Source organism: Lepisma saccharinum, chromosome 2, assembly GCF_977018435.1.
Source record: "Lepisma saccharinum chromosome 2, izLepSacc3.1, whole genome shotgun sequence".
In the NCBI taxonomy this organism is placed as follows: domain Eukaryota; kingdom Metazoa; phylum Arthropoda; class Insecta; order Zygentoma; family Lepismatidae; genus Lepisma; species Lepisma saccharinum.
Window position 1 is genome coordinate 111,920,577 of NC_139230.1, and position 16,251 is coordinate 111,936,827.

At 36.9% G+C, this 16,251-nt stretch overlaps 1 protein-coding gene across 1 annotated transcript in view; it reads left to right on the forward strand.

Moving 5' to 3' along the window:
* Positions 1 to 16,251, forward strand: part of LOC145984115 (myophilin-like) — a 399,095-nt gene that overhangs the window by 329,701 nt on the left and 53,143 nt on the right. The window contains exon 5 of the mRNA XM_083117549.1: positions 11,198 to 11,230. Within this exon, the coding sequence (XP_082973675.1) occupies positions 11,198 to 11,230 (33 nt within the window). The remainder of the gene's footprint in view (positions 1 to 11,197; positions 11,231 to 16,251) is intronic.

Sequence of the window (16,251 nt, forward strand, 5' to 3'; positions counted from 1 at the left end):
ACTATACGGGGTCCTGCCCCTTATCATAACAAAAATAAAAGTGTGTCTGAAAACTAAAATTTCCTTACCTTGGTTAAAAGCTGAGGCTAAAACGGGCACTCAGCACAAATAAGAACAAAACACAGGACGACACAGAATTATACTGGCCATGGGGCCAGTCGCCAGAGCCTCGTTAGTCTGCAGTCCAGGGTGTACTACGTGGAAGTGAGGTTGACTATTGGGTGCACTACGTGGAAGGAGCTCCCCTTACAACCCCAATTTCACATTGAGGCTTATGGCCCCCTTGAAAATATTTGGTGAGTAAGTTACAGTTTAAATAGCACCTGTAAAACTAGTGTTACTGGTAAAAACAAAAACGCACATGAATTATCTAGTTTGTTTGTTTAGGTATTTTGTAACAATAAGGCATCGACTGGTTTACTACACTATGTTTACGACAAACTACGTATATATAAAGGTATGAGGTGAGAAAAGTTTCCTATTGATTGCCATCTGTGAGCAAGTAAGTTAATTCTGCATTTCGGAGAAGACCCATATGTCAAGTTGCCTGGGCCCCTCTGGTTGAGACAATACGCCACTGCTTATTATCGCAGACGTCATCATATTATATGCTACTGGGAGCCAGATTTCTGTTTCATAAATCAATTTTTCAAATAAGCGACACTATCCGTTGTATTTCTGGGATTATATAAAATTTCACAAAGGAGAGATCATTACAGGGCCCCTACTACAGAAACTTACAACAATAATTGGTTGGAAAATATTTTAGAACCAAAAATTCCTATGAAGAAGTTAGTTTTGCAGAAAATTGTAGCTTTGTGGACACAGTCAATTTTTTAGTCTAATATTTAACGCAAATAATTTTTGTTGTGAGGAGAAGAACAAAATGATCTCGTCGACATTCAGTTAAAACTATGAGGCAAAAGCTGAACACTTTTCCCATTTAAATCCATCATGAATTCTCAGTGAGGGCTTGATTAAATGAAAAATTCAAAGTCCATCCACTAAGCAGAAGAATTTGTACTATCTGATACATAATGTACAAACATTTATATTATTTTGAAGAAATAATGAATTCTTCAAATTTGCATGGAGAAATGGTATGACAAAAGGTTATAATTTGTATTTTGTATAACTTTTCTTTACTTTCTTAGCATGATTTTAATAATTGAGAAGTTATAGCCACCTCACCTTTTATGGTCATACCCATTTTCAAAATACATGTCCACACTACTGGTAGGCACATAATTCAGTAATGTTTTTGATTTGATTTGATTTGATTTAGTTTAGTTTACTTCGCGTTTTGTGCCTCTTGGCTAATTTGCGAAGATGGGGATGAGTGATGAAATGATGAAATTGATGAATGGACATTCACAAACACCCAAGCCCGACCGGGATTCGAACCCGGGACCCTTGGTAATTCAGTAATGTATTAAGGCCCCAGATGGCATAGTAGCATGGGCGTCCAGAAGGGGGGGCAAGGGGGGGCCGTGCCCCCCATGGAAAATGAAAGTCAACCAAAAATTATGTATTTCACACATATAATTTCATTTTAGCCACAATAATATGTGTTAATTATTGCATGAACACCATAAATTCAAATTTAAGCAATGTATTTTTAGGGAACAACAATATTTTGGGAGAAAATGTGCCTTGTTTGCCCCCCCCCTGGAAAAAAATACCTTCCTTGCCCCTCCATGGAAAAAATCCTGCGGACGTCCATGCATAGTGGGAAAAACTGTTGTGTTGTAACCAGGGGGACTTGGGTTCTATCCATGGTGGAAGAACACTGGATTATGGTCTGGAACTCACTTTAAACTATAGGCCCAGTTTGAGCATAAAGTGGACTTAAAATGAACTTTGACACAGCAATATCTTAAGTCTTGCTTGTTATCGCCTTCCCAAAGAAGATGCAAATTGTGTGGTATCTTATGAAAAGAGAATTTGTTTGAAAAGAAGAAAGACAAATATTCAAATTAACTCAAGTTCAAATCTGAAGATTTATACCCTGTGATAGTGATGATTAATAAACTAGAATATTACACTTTTTAAAAGAATAATCTCTACTAACTCTATTTTTATTCATTTAACATATTTTGTGTGTGTGTGGAATAACTTCCCTTTCATTCACTCTGAGTATATAACACTAGCCTGCAAGTTCTGCAGTAAAAATGAACAAAGGTGATTCAAATCTGTATCGGTGACCTAAATCCGAAAATAATGGTTTTTGTGTATCACGTCCAGTTGTTGCACAATGTACGTTTTTTGCTTTTATATAGGTACATTATATTGCAGTGTAGTAATACAACCGCATCTCTACAGATTACACTGAATATGAACAAGGATCTTGAATGAAACAAAAGTGGATAAGAAATACATTAGATATGATGCATAATGACATTCTCGAAACATTTGCAGGTGTTATATGATCAATGGGAATAGAAAATAGATTTTTTTGTGAAGAAACTGTACTTCTTGTATTTCAGAGTGAAGGTAGGTGATGAGGATAAATTCTTTGCTCCACATAGTGCATGTAACACTTGTGTCGAGGGACTACATTATTGGTATAAAGGAAAATGGAAGGCAGTGTCTTTTGCAATACCTCTGGTGTGGTGGAAACAGAAAAATCATCATGATGAATGTTATTTTTGTTTGTCCCAAGTTACTGGTTACAACAAAAAAAGAAAGGAATTAAATACCCCAATCTGCCATCAGCTAGGCAGCCTATTATGCGTAGACCTGACTTGCCAGTGCCTAAACAACCAGATAATGTAAGTAACAATGAATTTGAAAGCAGTTTTTCATATTCAAACAGTGATGAATTGTATCCCGAAACAGATGAGATAGACACTGCACCGAAACTATTTACCCAACCTGAGTTGAATGATTTGGTACGCTATCTAGGGTTCACGAAAGTAAAGAGTGAATTACATGGCTCAAGACTACATGAAAAGAATCTCTTCGATCCTGTGGTTACATTTTCTTGGTACAGAGATCGTGACAAACATTTTCGGAAATACTACACACAAGAAGGTGAACTGGTATTTTGTACCGATGTCCCTAATATTGTGTAACAGGAGAGGAAGCATATGATTCCAGCTCCTGGCGTATTTTTATAAACTCCTGCAAATGAAGCCTTAAAGCCGTTTTGCTGCACAATGGCAATAAATTAGCATCCATTCCTCTTGCACATTCTACATACCTAGCTGAGTCATGTGAAAGGTTGAAGTTAGTTCTGGACAAAATAAAGTACCAGTGGAAAATATGGGGTGACCTTAAAGTAATTGTTTTTTGGTTTTTTTTCTGGGATAACAGGGAGGATACACAAAATTTAACTGTTTTATGTGCAAGTGGGATAGTAGGGCCAGAGACAAACATTGGAATACTGTATATTGGCCTAAAAGAGAGTAACTGAAACCAGGATCCAGAAATGTTAAAAAAGCAAATCTTATAGACCGTCAGAAAATTCTCCTTCCCACATTACACATAAAACTTGTAATTACAAAAATTCGTTTGGTAAGACACTAGACAATAGTGGCCCATGTTTCCAATACTCATGCAAGAAATTTCCTTCGTTATCACAAGCTAAAGTCAGAAGGTGTATTTGATGGACTACAAATTCGTAAGCTGATGATTGATGATGATTTTAACAAGACAAAATTGAATAAGATACATGGGAAGCATTCAAAGAAGTTGTGAGGAAATTTCTTGGTAATGTGAAGGACTCATTGTGAGAAATGTTGGACAAATTCAAAGTGCTTGGTTGTAATATGAGGTTGATTATTCCTTGCATTTAATGTAGAATATATAATTTATTTATGTATTTAGATACATATATTGCATAATAAATGTAATTATATTTTATTTTGTGTACTATGTTACAATATTATTATAATTTATTGTATTTATCTTGTATTTGTAATAACTGCATTATTTCTAAACGTTGTTATCGATAAATTGATTTAATAATGAAATAACATATTGTTAAATGCGCTGATGTGATACAACAAAACAAAATACATTTTCAAAATTAGCATATCGCAATTAGTACAAGTCACCCATTGTGGTTCATACCGCAGAAAAAAGTTTTAATTTGCAGGCTAGTGTTATTGACCACAACCTGAGTGTTTCCACCAATCTAATTATTATAAAAACACTGGAACATTTTTTTTGTTTCAAATTTGAAAGAAAAACGTGCTTTCAAATTACCTTTGTGGGAAGTGGGAAGTAGGGGAGAATGGGGCAAATGAGACCCCTTAAGAAAAGAAAGGTCATAGCGTGCACATCATTTATTTGAGAAGAAACGAAGTTTTGCCAGGCTGCATGTGGAGCAGTTATATATATTTTTATCTAGTTCAAACACAAAAATAATTAACTCCTCTGTTAAAAAATTGAAATGAATAAAGTCTGAATCTGGATGCACTTGCCCCACCTGGTGGGGCAAATGAGACCATCCAGATACAGAAATTGAACACTGAAATTTGGCAAATAACTTTCACCAGACAAATGTTCTAAATTACTTAAATCATTTGTCGAGATTACACTGGAAGGATAGGAAGCTAATTTTATTGGCAACTATCACACACAAAATTGTTTTGTCCAGGTTTCCAACGACATTTCAGCTGTGAATATGCGAAAAAATAGGCAATAATTCGAGTCGGGCAAGACTGAGTACATTGCAGAGCGGGTGGAATTTGTGATACCAGTGTTGCACATCCCACTATTTTAACCCTATGTTTATTATGATTAATAATCATGCTATACAGTGGCGAGAATGGCTGAATCGAGGTCTGTTCAGCGAGTGTTATTGTGGGCTTCATCCGAAGGGAAAAGCTCTTCAAATCAAGCAAGTTGTTTAAAATGCATAATCCTCCTTAGGGAAACAAGATCAAAGTAAAACAGGGCGTGAGGTGATTTGCCATCAATGTGCTCATGAACTGTATCCCGGGTGTTGAATGATTTGCGGTTTGAGTTTAGGAAGAGGAAACGATTGTTTGTTGTTTGACGACAAAAGAATGTCCTCGGTATTAAAAGATATCCCCGTGAGAAGAAACATGTTTATTATTTGGACCAGACGTGCTTTAACTCGGTCAGGGATAGGAGCGGGGGCGTATATTGAATTTTTTTTATATATACCACCGTGCAAAACCATCGCCAGGGCTGAAGAAACCGACGAGAAAGGGAGAGGGGAAGGGGGAGGCTTATTGTTTCACCCACTGGCAGCAATGAAGTCTTTGTTCAAGGAGCATATTTACTGTTCCGTGCAAAGAAAGGGAAGGATGATTAGCAAAAAATGGACAGACGAAGATTTGAATCCTGGTTTAGTGAAGTGATTCATAAATTGAAACCAGAGTAATAGCAGCAGACAATGCACCTGATTGTATATATCACCAATAACAAATCATGCTTTTTCTTGCTGGTATAACTTGAAGTGCGTGTGTCTTACAGTAACCAAGTTTTTCATAAATGTATTTTTTTATAAACCATAAACAATAATTTGTCATTAAATTCAAGAGGGCCTATCGTTGTTATCTTTGTCTATTTTTATTTTTGCAGGCTCGAAATATACACACTTGCTCATGGGCGTCCAGAAGGGGGGCAAGGGGGCCATGCCCCCCCTCTGGAAAATGAAAATCAACCAAAAATTATGTATTTCACATATATAATTTCATTTTAGCCACAATAGTATGTGTTAATTATTGCATTAACACCATAAATTAAAATTTAAGCAATGTTTTTTTTTAGAGAACTACACTCTTTGGGGGAAAATGTGACTTGTTTGCCCCCCCTGGAAAAAAATACCTTCCTTTCCCCTCCCTGAAAAAATCCTGCAGACTTCCATGCACATGCTCTCATGTTTCGAAGATACTTCGCATTTATATTAAGTAATGACACATTTTTAAAATAATTTATGCACCCAAAGTACTTCTAAAATGTTATGTTTCAGGAGACAAAAGAAACAAAAATACATTCCGCTTGACATGCTTGCAGGTTTTGATGTGTTGTGCGGTTAGCAATACTGTGGATTTTCCCAGTGTCTGCGATGTAAGCAGCTCGGCGGTTGAGGCAAGACTGGCACGGAAGATTTTGAGCTCAGTTCTGGCGCGGATTGATACAAAAAACCTGCTGCAAACTTAGCCTGACGCGCGGCTTAGCTACTTGAGGGATCTTTTCCTATCATGGTCTACAATTCAGCTAGGGTGGATGCACTTGCCCCACCCTCCCCTAACTATATTAGTCCCATATTTCAAAACTTTTACATGTGCAGTAGCAATATGATATCTGTTACAATAAAGTTTGTTTATATATAAAAAAAATATATTGTCCATTATAACTGTACAAAACAAAAAGAAACATATTGTTACCAACCTTAACATATTTGATAATATATTTGCCTGGTGGCAGGAATTCCTGTCCGTCTTAAACTCTGACACTTAGATATATTTTTTACATATAATGTTTTTGGAGGTTTATTTGAACTACATACATCACGTTTTTAATACCATAAGCAAAACAATAATAAAAACACAATTTGAGCATTAACTCAAATAAGGCTGACATCCTTCCAGAAGGACGTGTACAGAGGTTCTACTGAGTGTTAATTTCTTGTGTTTCTTTTGTTCATAAATAGATTGTGTTTGCTTGTTCCTCAAATATGAACTCTAGCATCTGACTCAACCATTAAACAGCTTGTTGTGTTTATTCAGTGCTCTATATTTGCACAACCTTTTGAGTTATTCTTCAACTATGTTTGAACTACTACATATGACAATAGGTAGATGTGCATTTTAAATTTGTTGTAAGGTTTAAATATGCTGGTAAGTAATCACGTTAGGATACCCCCTCTTCATATGTATTCATGAAGCACTGTTATTAAAACACAGCTTGGGGATACTTTCAGAAGGACGTTAGCAAAAAGCACATACCAAACTCCTTGAAATGTAATTTTCCAGTCCAAGAGGTGTAGTTTACGTAGTCTGAGTTTTTGTAGAGTTTGCATGGAAAGAGTCAGAGCTATAAGTAGCTAGAAGATCCCTCTTTGTTCTATCTTGAAAGTATATAATCATGCTAGCTCATGGAGAGTGCTTATGGCATAGCGACTTCTGCCTATTCACACGTGCACACCCAAATAAATCTGTAATGCAAAACACAATTATTATGCTTATTTATTGAAATCTATCTCCTTTGAAATATCAAGTAGATCTGTACTTATATGTATTGAGTGATTTTGTCACATTATCAAATGCTGAATTACATATTGCACAATAACATCGTTCTTCTCGTGATTGGCTGGGTAATTTCCGAAATATTTGAAATTTGTAAAAAATCCATTTTAAAAAAATCATGAAATATAACTCTATCATAGCCTTATTTTCAGTGAAAGTTGATCAAAACTTGGGCTGCCAATATATAAAGCATCAATATGTGCTCAAAAACGGGTGCTAGTATTTGACAGGGGTGTTATAACACTTCTGGACTTGAGACTAAAGTGCACACCCATAGAGCCAGACCACGAGCCACCACTGGCTTATGGTCCCAGTTCCAGGTTCAAATCCTGGTGATCATGCAAATAAGTGCTGACTATGATATGATTTCAAACTTTTTGTTATGATAAGATGTGTCAGGCTTCTTACATTTTTTATTTCATGTCAATTTATGTGATTCCTGCTGACGATGAATGAGTGATGATAAATGATGAGTGATCATGAATCATAAATGATGATGAGTTATTATGCCATCAAATTTATGATTTCTGCCGAAGGTAAATGATACATGATGTAGAATCATAAGTGATTATGAACTTTGAAGAAACAATGATTCTATGTAGTAATTATGTATAACAAAGTAATTTAAATTATAACAAATATAATGTATATTTCATGAGATGAATAACCCTAAATGAACTCCTGGATATCCTCAAAGAAACAGATGAAACAGGGCCGGAAACTAGTTTTGATACTGCCTATAAACCTTACTGCTGATTTAATAGATGATTCTGGTGACAAAAATACCCTGTCAATTGATAATGTCGCAGCAAATAAACTAAATGCACCAGCGATTATATGTGCAGAACTGTGGGTCATTAGGGTCAGCATCAACATCTGGAACATGCATAAGATCTCAGAGCAATACAACAGGAGACACGGATGGCATCATCAAGTAAGAAAAATGAAAGAAGAGCAGGCAGTATCTCATTTCTTTCGTATCCAGCAAGAAGGAAACCATGGACTGTGCCACCCAAGTCTTTTCAGAAGAAGAAGGGATATCTGCCAGAATTTAATGCAAACTGGCCTCCAATGTACACTGAAAGCTACATAGAAGGAGGAAACATTGTTGGAATACTTTGAATTGTTTTTTGATGAAGAAATAATTTGTCTTATGTTGGCATATAATATTCAATATAGAGCAAAACAAAACAGGCTTCTGCTGGTGAAATTAAATGTTCTATTCCAATATTACTTTTGAGTGGGCACGTTGAAGTACCACTCAGAGTATGAATGGAATACACTCTATCTATACAAGATACCACTTACTGTATCTAATGTACTGTTCTACTTCATGTAGCTTGCTTTATTTAGTACCACACAAAATAAATATTTTTCCTTGCATAAAATACTCAATTTTTGTGAACAGAAAAGGCATATGAACTAATTAGCCTATGACACTGAAATTAACCCTCTGGTGGTCACGCCGGTGCATAGAGTGCACAAAGTGCTTTTTTGGGTTGTGTGTACAGGTGATGCGTGCCACTTTTTTTTATTCTCCCACCTGCTCCTCCAGTGGGGTATGTGGTATCATATGTTGAATGCATCTTTGTTATATCTCCATACGTTTACATAGCAGAAAAGTTTTTCTATCATTGGTGCACTGAATGCGCTATGTGACTGGTCTTGCAACAAAAACTGTCACCTTCTTCTTTGCTTGTTTTTCTTTTTGTCTTATAATTTTTATAACTATTATTTGTTTTGTCACCATCCAGTGGAGTGAGTGGTTTCATGTGTGAAAGGCATGTTTGTTACATCTCCATTTAACTACATTAGTAGAAACACATTTTTCTCAGGTGCACTGAGTGAGTACTGCTCATGCTACAACATTTATTTTCACCTTTGTAACACATTGCCCATTACTATTCTATGGTGAAAACAATATACATGTTTAAACTCAAAGACACAAGTGAAATATGTAAGAATCTCTCTAGATAAAAGTATTCATTTACAAATATAAACAAACCAATTTTAAAATGAAAAACACCCAGTGCACTTCGTGAGCTGTGCAACTATTCATGTTATAAAAAAGAAGTCCGACTGCCGGAGGATTAAAGATAATACAGGGTGGCCATAAAGTCTTTCCCTCATTACAAAAATGTATTTAACAACATGTATTACAAGTACAGTCCTATGGTTTGCTGCAAACAAAAGAGAAACTCATTAAGTTTTTTTTGACAATGTCAAAACACTTCCACATGTGCACCGTTTGTTGCCCGCAGAACGTCTAATCAATATTCAATTTCTCGCCATGTATTGTTCAACATTTCTTGGGTGACACCAGCAACAGATTCAGTTATCCTTCTTCTGAGTGTGTTCAGATCAGGTACCGGTTTTGCATACACACTGTCCTTCACATAACCCCACAGAAAAAATCCAGTGGCATTATGTCTGGTGATCAGGGAGCCAGGGGGTTGGACCTTCATGCCCAATCCACCTGTCAGGAAATGTCAAGGAATTTTTGAACCATTAATCCCCAGTGTGGTGGTGCACCATCTTGTTGAAAAACCATTGTGGGTTGCAAGTCATTCAGTTGAGGTGCCACAAAATGTTCCATCATGTCCAGGTAAATGTTGGCTGTTATTGTCTTCTTCGAAAAAAAAAAAAAAAAAAAAAAAGGACCAATGACTCAGTCATGCATCAAGCCACACCAGACATTCACTTTAGGGCTATCTCTTTCTTGTTCCATGCCAAAATGAGTATTTTCTGAACCCCATATTCTCACATTGTGCCTGTTTACTTTCCCGGACATGTGGAAAGTAGCCTCCTGAGAAACACACACGCTGCAGGTAATTATTGTCATCATTGATCTTTTGTAAAATCTCGGTTGCAAAATCAACTCGACAGGGATGGTCAACCGGCTTCAAAGCTTGCACTAACTAGACTTTATATGCATGTAACTGAAGCTGTTTGTGTAAAAGTTTTTGCACTGTAGACCGAGGAATTCTTCCAGAGATGCTCGACGAGTGGACTTGGAAAGGCTTTGATGATACGCTTGTTGAACAGCCTCAACATTCTCTTGACTGACAGATGGTTTGTAGACGGAATTCCACACTTCCGGTTACCTTAAATTTGGTATACCATTTAGTGATGCTTTTGTGATCAGGTGGTGGTCGTCCATATTCCCTTCTAAAATTTCGCTGAACAGTAATTGGCGATTTTGTCTCATTATACCATAAGACACAGTGAGTTTTTTCCTGCACTGAAATCACCATTTTTAGTTTCAGCGATTGCAGCACCTTCTATATTAACTGAACTTGTACCTAAAACAAAAGAAAAAAATAATGAGTACATTAACTTAAAATAACAGTAATTATGTATGTAGCTGTAATAGTTTTTTTAATAATTTTTTTTAATGAGGGAAAGACTTTATGGCCACCCTGAGATTTAAGTTATATCATATATGTAGTAGTTAAATATGATATTTGATGAAAAAGTTGAGAAAAAAATAATTCCACCTTATCTGGTTTAATGGGTTAACATAATTGCCTTGTTTTCTTGAAAGTATGATGTGTCTTTAAAATTATTTTATCCATTCTCCTTTTACATGCACATATTAATATACCTTATCAAACACCACAATGCTGAAGATGTTCTGAAAAATAAATATTGTTTATTCCAAACATGTTTTGCCTGAAGTTACCATTAATTATTATTATTTTTAGTTTCCAAAATTCTGCATGAAAACTGTATGCATTGTGACAACAATTATGACATGAATTACAGAAGCTCATTCTCTCCTTAATAAACATAACCGCTCCATTCACCTCATGTCATGTAAGAGCCAGGAAATACGTAGATTGAAATGAAGATTTTTTAGTTAGACTGCTTCACAATGGAGATACTCTTAGATTTGTGTTTTTTGTATATTAGTTGTATAGTTTATAGTGTAGTTGTGTGTGTAGTTATTCATTTTTTCACTTGTCTTGCAGGTGGTGGACTGCTTATTTGCCTTGGGTGGAATGGTAAGTTAGATATATACATATCATGCATTTACTCTGTAGATAAATAGTAGAAAAAGTTTAAACTTCTTATGAGTATTGTCTGTTGTGAGGAATCTGAAAAGTAAAACCAAAACTGAAAGAATTGCACATATTCATAGTATATTCTCACACATGACAAATCTTGTGAAATAATCTATCATAACCAAACCATCTCTCTTGTGTCTGTATAAAATATGCAGTGCGTCCATTTCGATCTGCAGCCGAGAGATCGGGAGAAACGTGGCGGGCGGCGCTGACGGAGATGCCGACATTTGAGGCCTGTAATGCCCGCTTATTTTTGTGGACATCTTGCAAAATGAGCACTAACCTGTGTTATAACACGCAAAAGTTCTTCTGTAATTCTTCCAAGTTCCACCCTTATATACACAAATAAATACGCTTTAGAAATTATATTAAGAGCCACAGATAATACTCTGTAAAACATTTTAATCATAGTTTTGACCAGTAACGTCCTGCTTAAGTTTATATCCTTGAAAGAGTTTTGTGTCGATGGGGATCGTTTGGAGGTTTCGAATGTGCAACACTGTATCAAGATTACGCTGCAGACGAACCGTTAAAAGCTAATGGTGTTCGTGAGCTTCCTTGCAATCCGAAATCTCCTAGCTCAAGTTTTTTGTTCCTTCGCGACTACAAAGCTGTGAATATAGTGGCAGGCAGATGTAAACCAAGAGCGTGTTAATTTCGTACTGTGCGTAAGAGTGTTATTCTTGGTTACTTGCCGTTACTTGTTTGTGTTATTGCAGTGTGTATGTGTGTTGTGTCAGTCAGACGATTGGAATGCCAGCCGCAAGGGTCACGTTAGAACAAAGAATTTTTATGTATGACACTTACGTGAAAACAGACTCGTGTCGAGACGTGTGTAGGCAATTTGTACAGAAATTCCCAGGCGTTTCACCTCCACACAGGGTTGGCAAAATTTGTGTTTTTTTTAAAAAAGAACAAAACAAACTGTTTTTTTTGTTTAAAACATGTTTTTTTTGTTTTATACATAGTTTTAAACATGAGTTAAAAAACATGTTTTAAACATGTTTTAAACAAAACAAATTCAACCTTTTCCCAGTAAATTATACTTAAAGTCGTTAAAGAGAAAAAATTCTCATTTTTATGAGTACAATTGCGACAAGGACAGTTTATTTACCTTTGGAGATAAGTTTTACCATACTGCAGGGAAGGGGTGTGCGGGACAGAATTTTTTGGGTCGGAACTGGAAATTCTTTAAATCCCGACATTCCGGACGGGGAAAATTCTCAATTTCCCGAAAAAGTCGGAAAATTTTCGGGACGGGATGTGTTCGAAATTTCCAAAAGCTCTTGAAATCTCGAATTCCACCCGTAATTTCCATCTTAAGTGCTTGTTTTTACACTTCTGGTACAAAACCACAATGCAGAGAACGTCTAGAATTGACGACGTTTTAAAATGACCATTCGGAATTTCCAGACTGCTTGGGATCCCAAAAAGTCGGGAAATCATTTCCGGAAGTCGGGATCGGGATGGAAATTTTCTTTCATCCCGCACACCTCTACTGCAGGCATAGGCGCCGACTCCATGGGGCTTGGGGGATCGAGACTCCCAATATTAACAATGTGGGGGCAGAGCCCCCCCAAATAATTTTGCTTAAGAGGATCTAATGTATTATTTTGCTTCTCTTGTAAAGTTTACTCTGAATTGTGCCACATGAACTTAACTTTTAATACACATTTAAAACTTTCTAGACCATCAACTTTGGGGGACTGAAACCGCTAAACCATCATCTTTGGGGAGGCTATGACCAGAGACAGCAAAACGCATGATTTATTACTAGTATATACTAAGTATGTAATTATGAGTATTGTTAAAATTTTTACTAAAAAAGAGTTTCAAAAGACGATGTGCATGAACTAGGGGAGTGGATGGGACGTTCTGGCTACAAATGGCTCTCACATGACATTCAGAACGACATCATTGATATATTAGGGAGATCTTTTTTGCGCTCCGTGGTAGCAGATAATAAAAGTCGGGAATATTTTGCTATTATGGTTGACGAAACATGTGACACATCCATCCGTGGACAATTAATATTTTGTGAATAAAAAAATGATATTTTTGAGGAATTCATGGGCTTTTATTAGGGGTGTGCGGGACGGGATCGGGACGCGAAAAAATTTCAATTTCCCTACTGAGTCGGGAAATGTTCAAAATTTCCAGATGCTCTGAAAATCTCGAATTATACGTCATTTTCACTTTAAGTGATTTCTGGATTAAAAACTAACAATTTACGGCAAGTTCCAGAAATTGACAATGCAGAAAACGTCGAGAAATAACGACATTTTCAAATGAGCATTCGGTATTTCCCGACTGCACGGGATCCCGAAAATTCGGGAAATCATTTGCCGAAGTCCGGATCGGAACGGGAAATTTTTTTCCCGATCTCGGTCCTGACTTTTCGGGATCCCGCACACCCCTAGCTTTTGAGATTCGGAACACTGAGGCCAAAACTTAAAAAAGGGAGAGAGTGAGTCATTCATTAATTTATTTCAGTGATCAGAGCTCCCCCAATAATTTTGACAAATCGGCGCCCGTGTCTGCAGGGACAAAAGTTGTGGGTAATAGCCCACCTTTTTCCGCCACTACTGAAATAGGTTAGGATTTATATTCATCTAAATTTCAAGAAACTGAATATTATAGAATTACTATCCTCGTCCTGAAAAAATCACTGTGAAATATTTCCTGCTGTCTGAACAGTTTATATAGCAGAAAACAACCTGCAGTGTCATAATAGATTCTCCAGATGAATTTATCTTTCAAAGTACAAAATTATGTTACCAAAAGTAAGCATCTGCGCTTCATTCAGTTATACAGACCAATGAATCGTATCGTATGAAAAATCACGTCATGATCAAAATCACGCATTGTGTATTTAGATAATTAGTTTGCATTTCAAGCTTCCACCAGTCTCAAACTTACAGGACGATACGAAACAAGGAACTGAGAGGTTTCGATTTCTACAGTAAAGCACGGATTTTTCTTGTCGCACAACAATTTTGCGACCTTGTGCATACATAGCTAGCCTGCCTAACCTAACAACATAGGCATTTAGCCTAAAATTGAAAAGCTTTCTCCCGTGACGACAGAACATAAGGTTGCTCAAGTGTTGTGCGATAAGTGAGACCTGTAAAGCACGGATTAATGGACACAGATTCAATGAAAAACAGGGTTGCCAAACAAAAACATTATCACAGACTATAAAATATCTACCACCAAAATGTGTTTTAAACACTTGTAAAAAAAACATGTTTAAAACATATTGTTTTCAACGTTTAAAACATTTGTAAAAAAAACAAAGCCGTGTGTTTTAAACGTTTAAAACAAAGTGTTTTAAACGTTTAAAACAAAGTGTTTTAAACACTTTTGTTTTAAACATGCCAACCCTGCCTCCACATAGAGATACGGTTAGACGTCTTGTCCTTAAATTACGAGAAACTGGATCGTTAAATTTTAAAACACCTAAGCAAAAACAACGGATTCTAACCGAAGCAAAACTCGATGAAATTGGTGCAGCGTTAGAACGTTCTCCAAACAAACCTCTACGCCGTGTTTCACAGGAGATGGGCGTGTCAAAATCATCAGCACATACAGCCACTAAGCTACTAAAATTAAAACCGTACAGAGTTTCTATAGTGCAAGAATTACGGCCCCCTGACAACGTAAGTAGAGTAAATTTCTGTAATTGGGTTTTGCAGAATATTGTAGATGGTGTTGTTGATCCACAGTTAATATTTTTTTCGGATGAGGCATGGTTTCACTTGCGTGGTCATGTTTGTTCACAGAACAATAGATACTGGAGCACTGAAAATCCCCGAATAATACACGAAGTTCCGTTACACGATGCAAAAATTGGTGTGTGGTGTGCTGTAAGTGCCAAAAGAATAATAGGGCCTATATTTTTGAAGACACAATAAATTCAGAGAGGTACCGCACACAAATACTCGCGCCGTTTTTTCAGTTGTTATCAGATAATGAGAGACAATATGGGTATTTTCAACAAGATTCGGCCACAGCCCATACCGCGGCTGATTCTTTGGACGCTATAAGGGAGGTGTTTGATGACAGAATAATTTCAAGAGGTTTATGGCCTTCACGTTCGCCAGATCTTACCGTATGTGACTATTATTTGTGGGGAACCTTGAAAAATAGAGTCTACCGAAATAACCCTCATAGCATCGACGAACTAAAAGACAATATAAGGGCAGAACTAGGAAGAATTACGGAAGAAGAACTTTTGCATGTGAATCAAAATTTCATCAAACAATGCCAGGAATGTGTGAATGTAGGTGGACATCACTTTGAACAACTCTTATAACACAGGTTAGTGCTAGTTTTGCAATATTTATATAAATGTCTGCATATGTCCATAAAAATATGCGGGCATTACAGGCCGCAAATGTCGGCACCTCCGTCAGCGCCGCCCGCCACGTTTCTCCCGATCTCTCGGCTGCAGATCGAAATGGACGCACGGTAGTTCCATGTTTATTCTTGTTGGGAAACCTGATGGTAAGAGACCTGTAGGAAGGCCAAGGTGAAGATGGAGGGATAACATTGGAGATGGACGTAAAGGAAATCGGTAAGGATGGAAAAGATTGAATTGATCTTGCCCAGGATAGGGACAGATGGAATGCTTGTGTTGCTGCAGCCATAAACCTTCGGGTTTAAGAAGGCGAGAGAGTTAGTTATTTATTTCATTGTCTGAAAGAAATTAATGTTTTGTTTGCTCTAGGTCACAACTTATGAGGATGGCTTAAGTTCCTATATGTCAGTGACGTGCGGTGACGTCGACACTTGGGGTAGCAGTCAGTGGCGTGCTCTAGGGGGGGGTTTGGTGTGGGTCACACCCCTCCTCCCTTTAGGGCCAGTATTCCTACAAAAAAGAAGAATGTCGATAACAGGAAAAGATTGCAAAATTATGAATGAGTACTAGAAAAAAGTACACGTAACCCCCACCCACA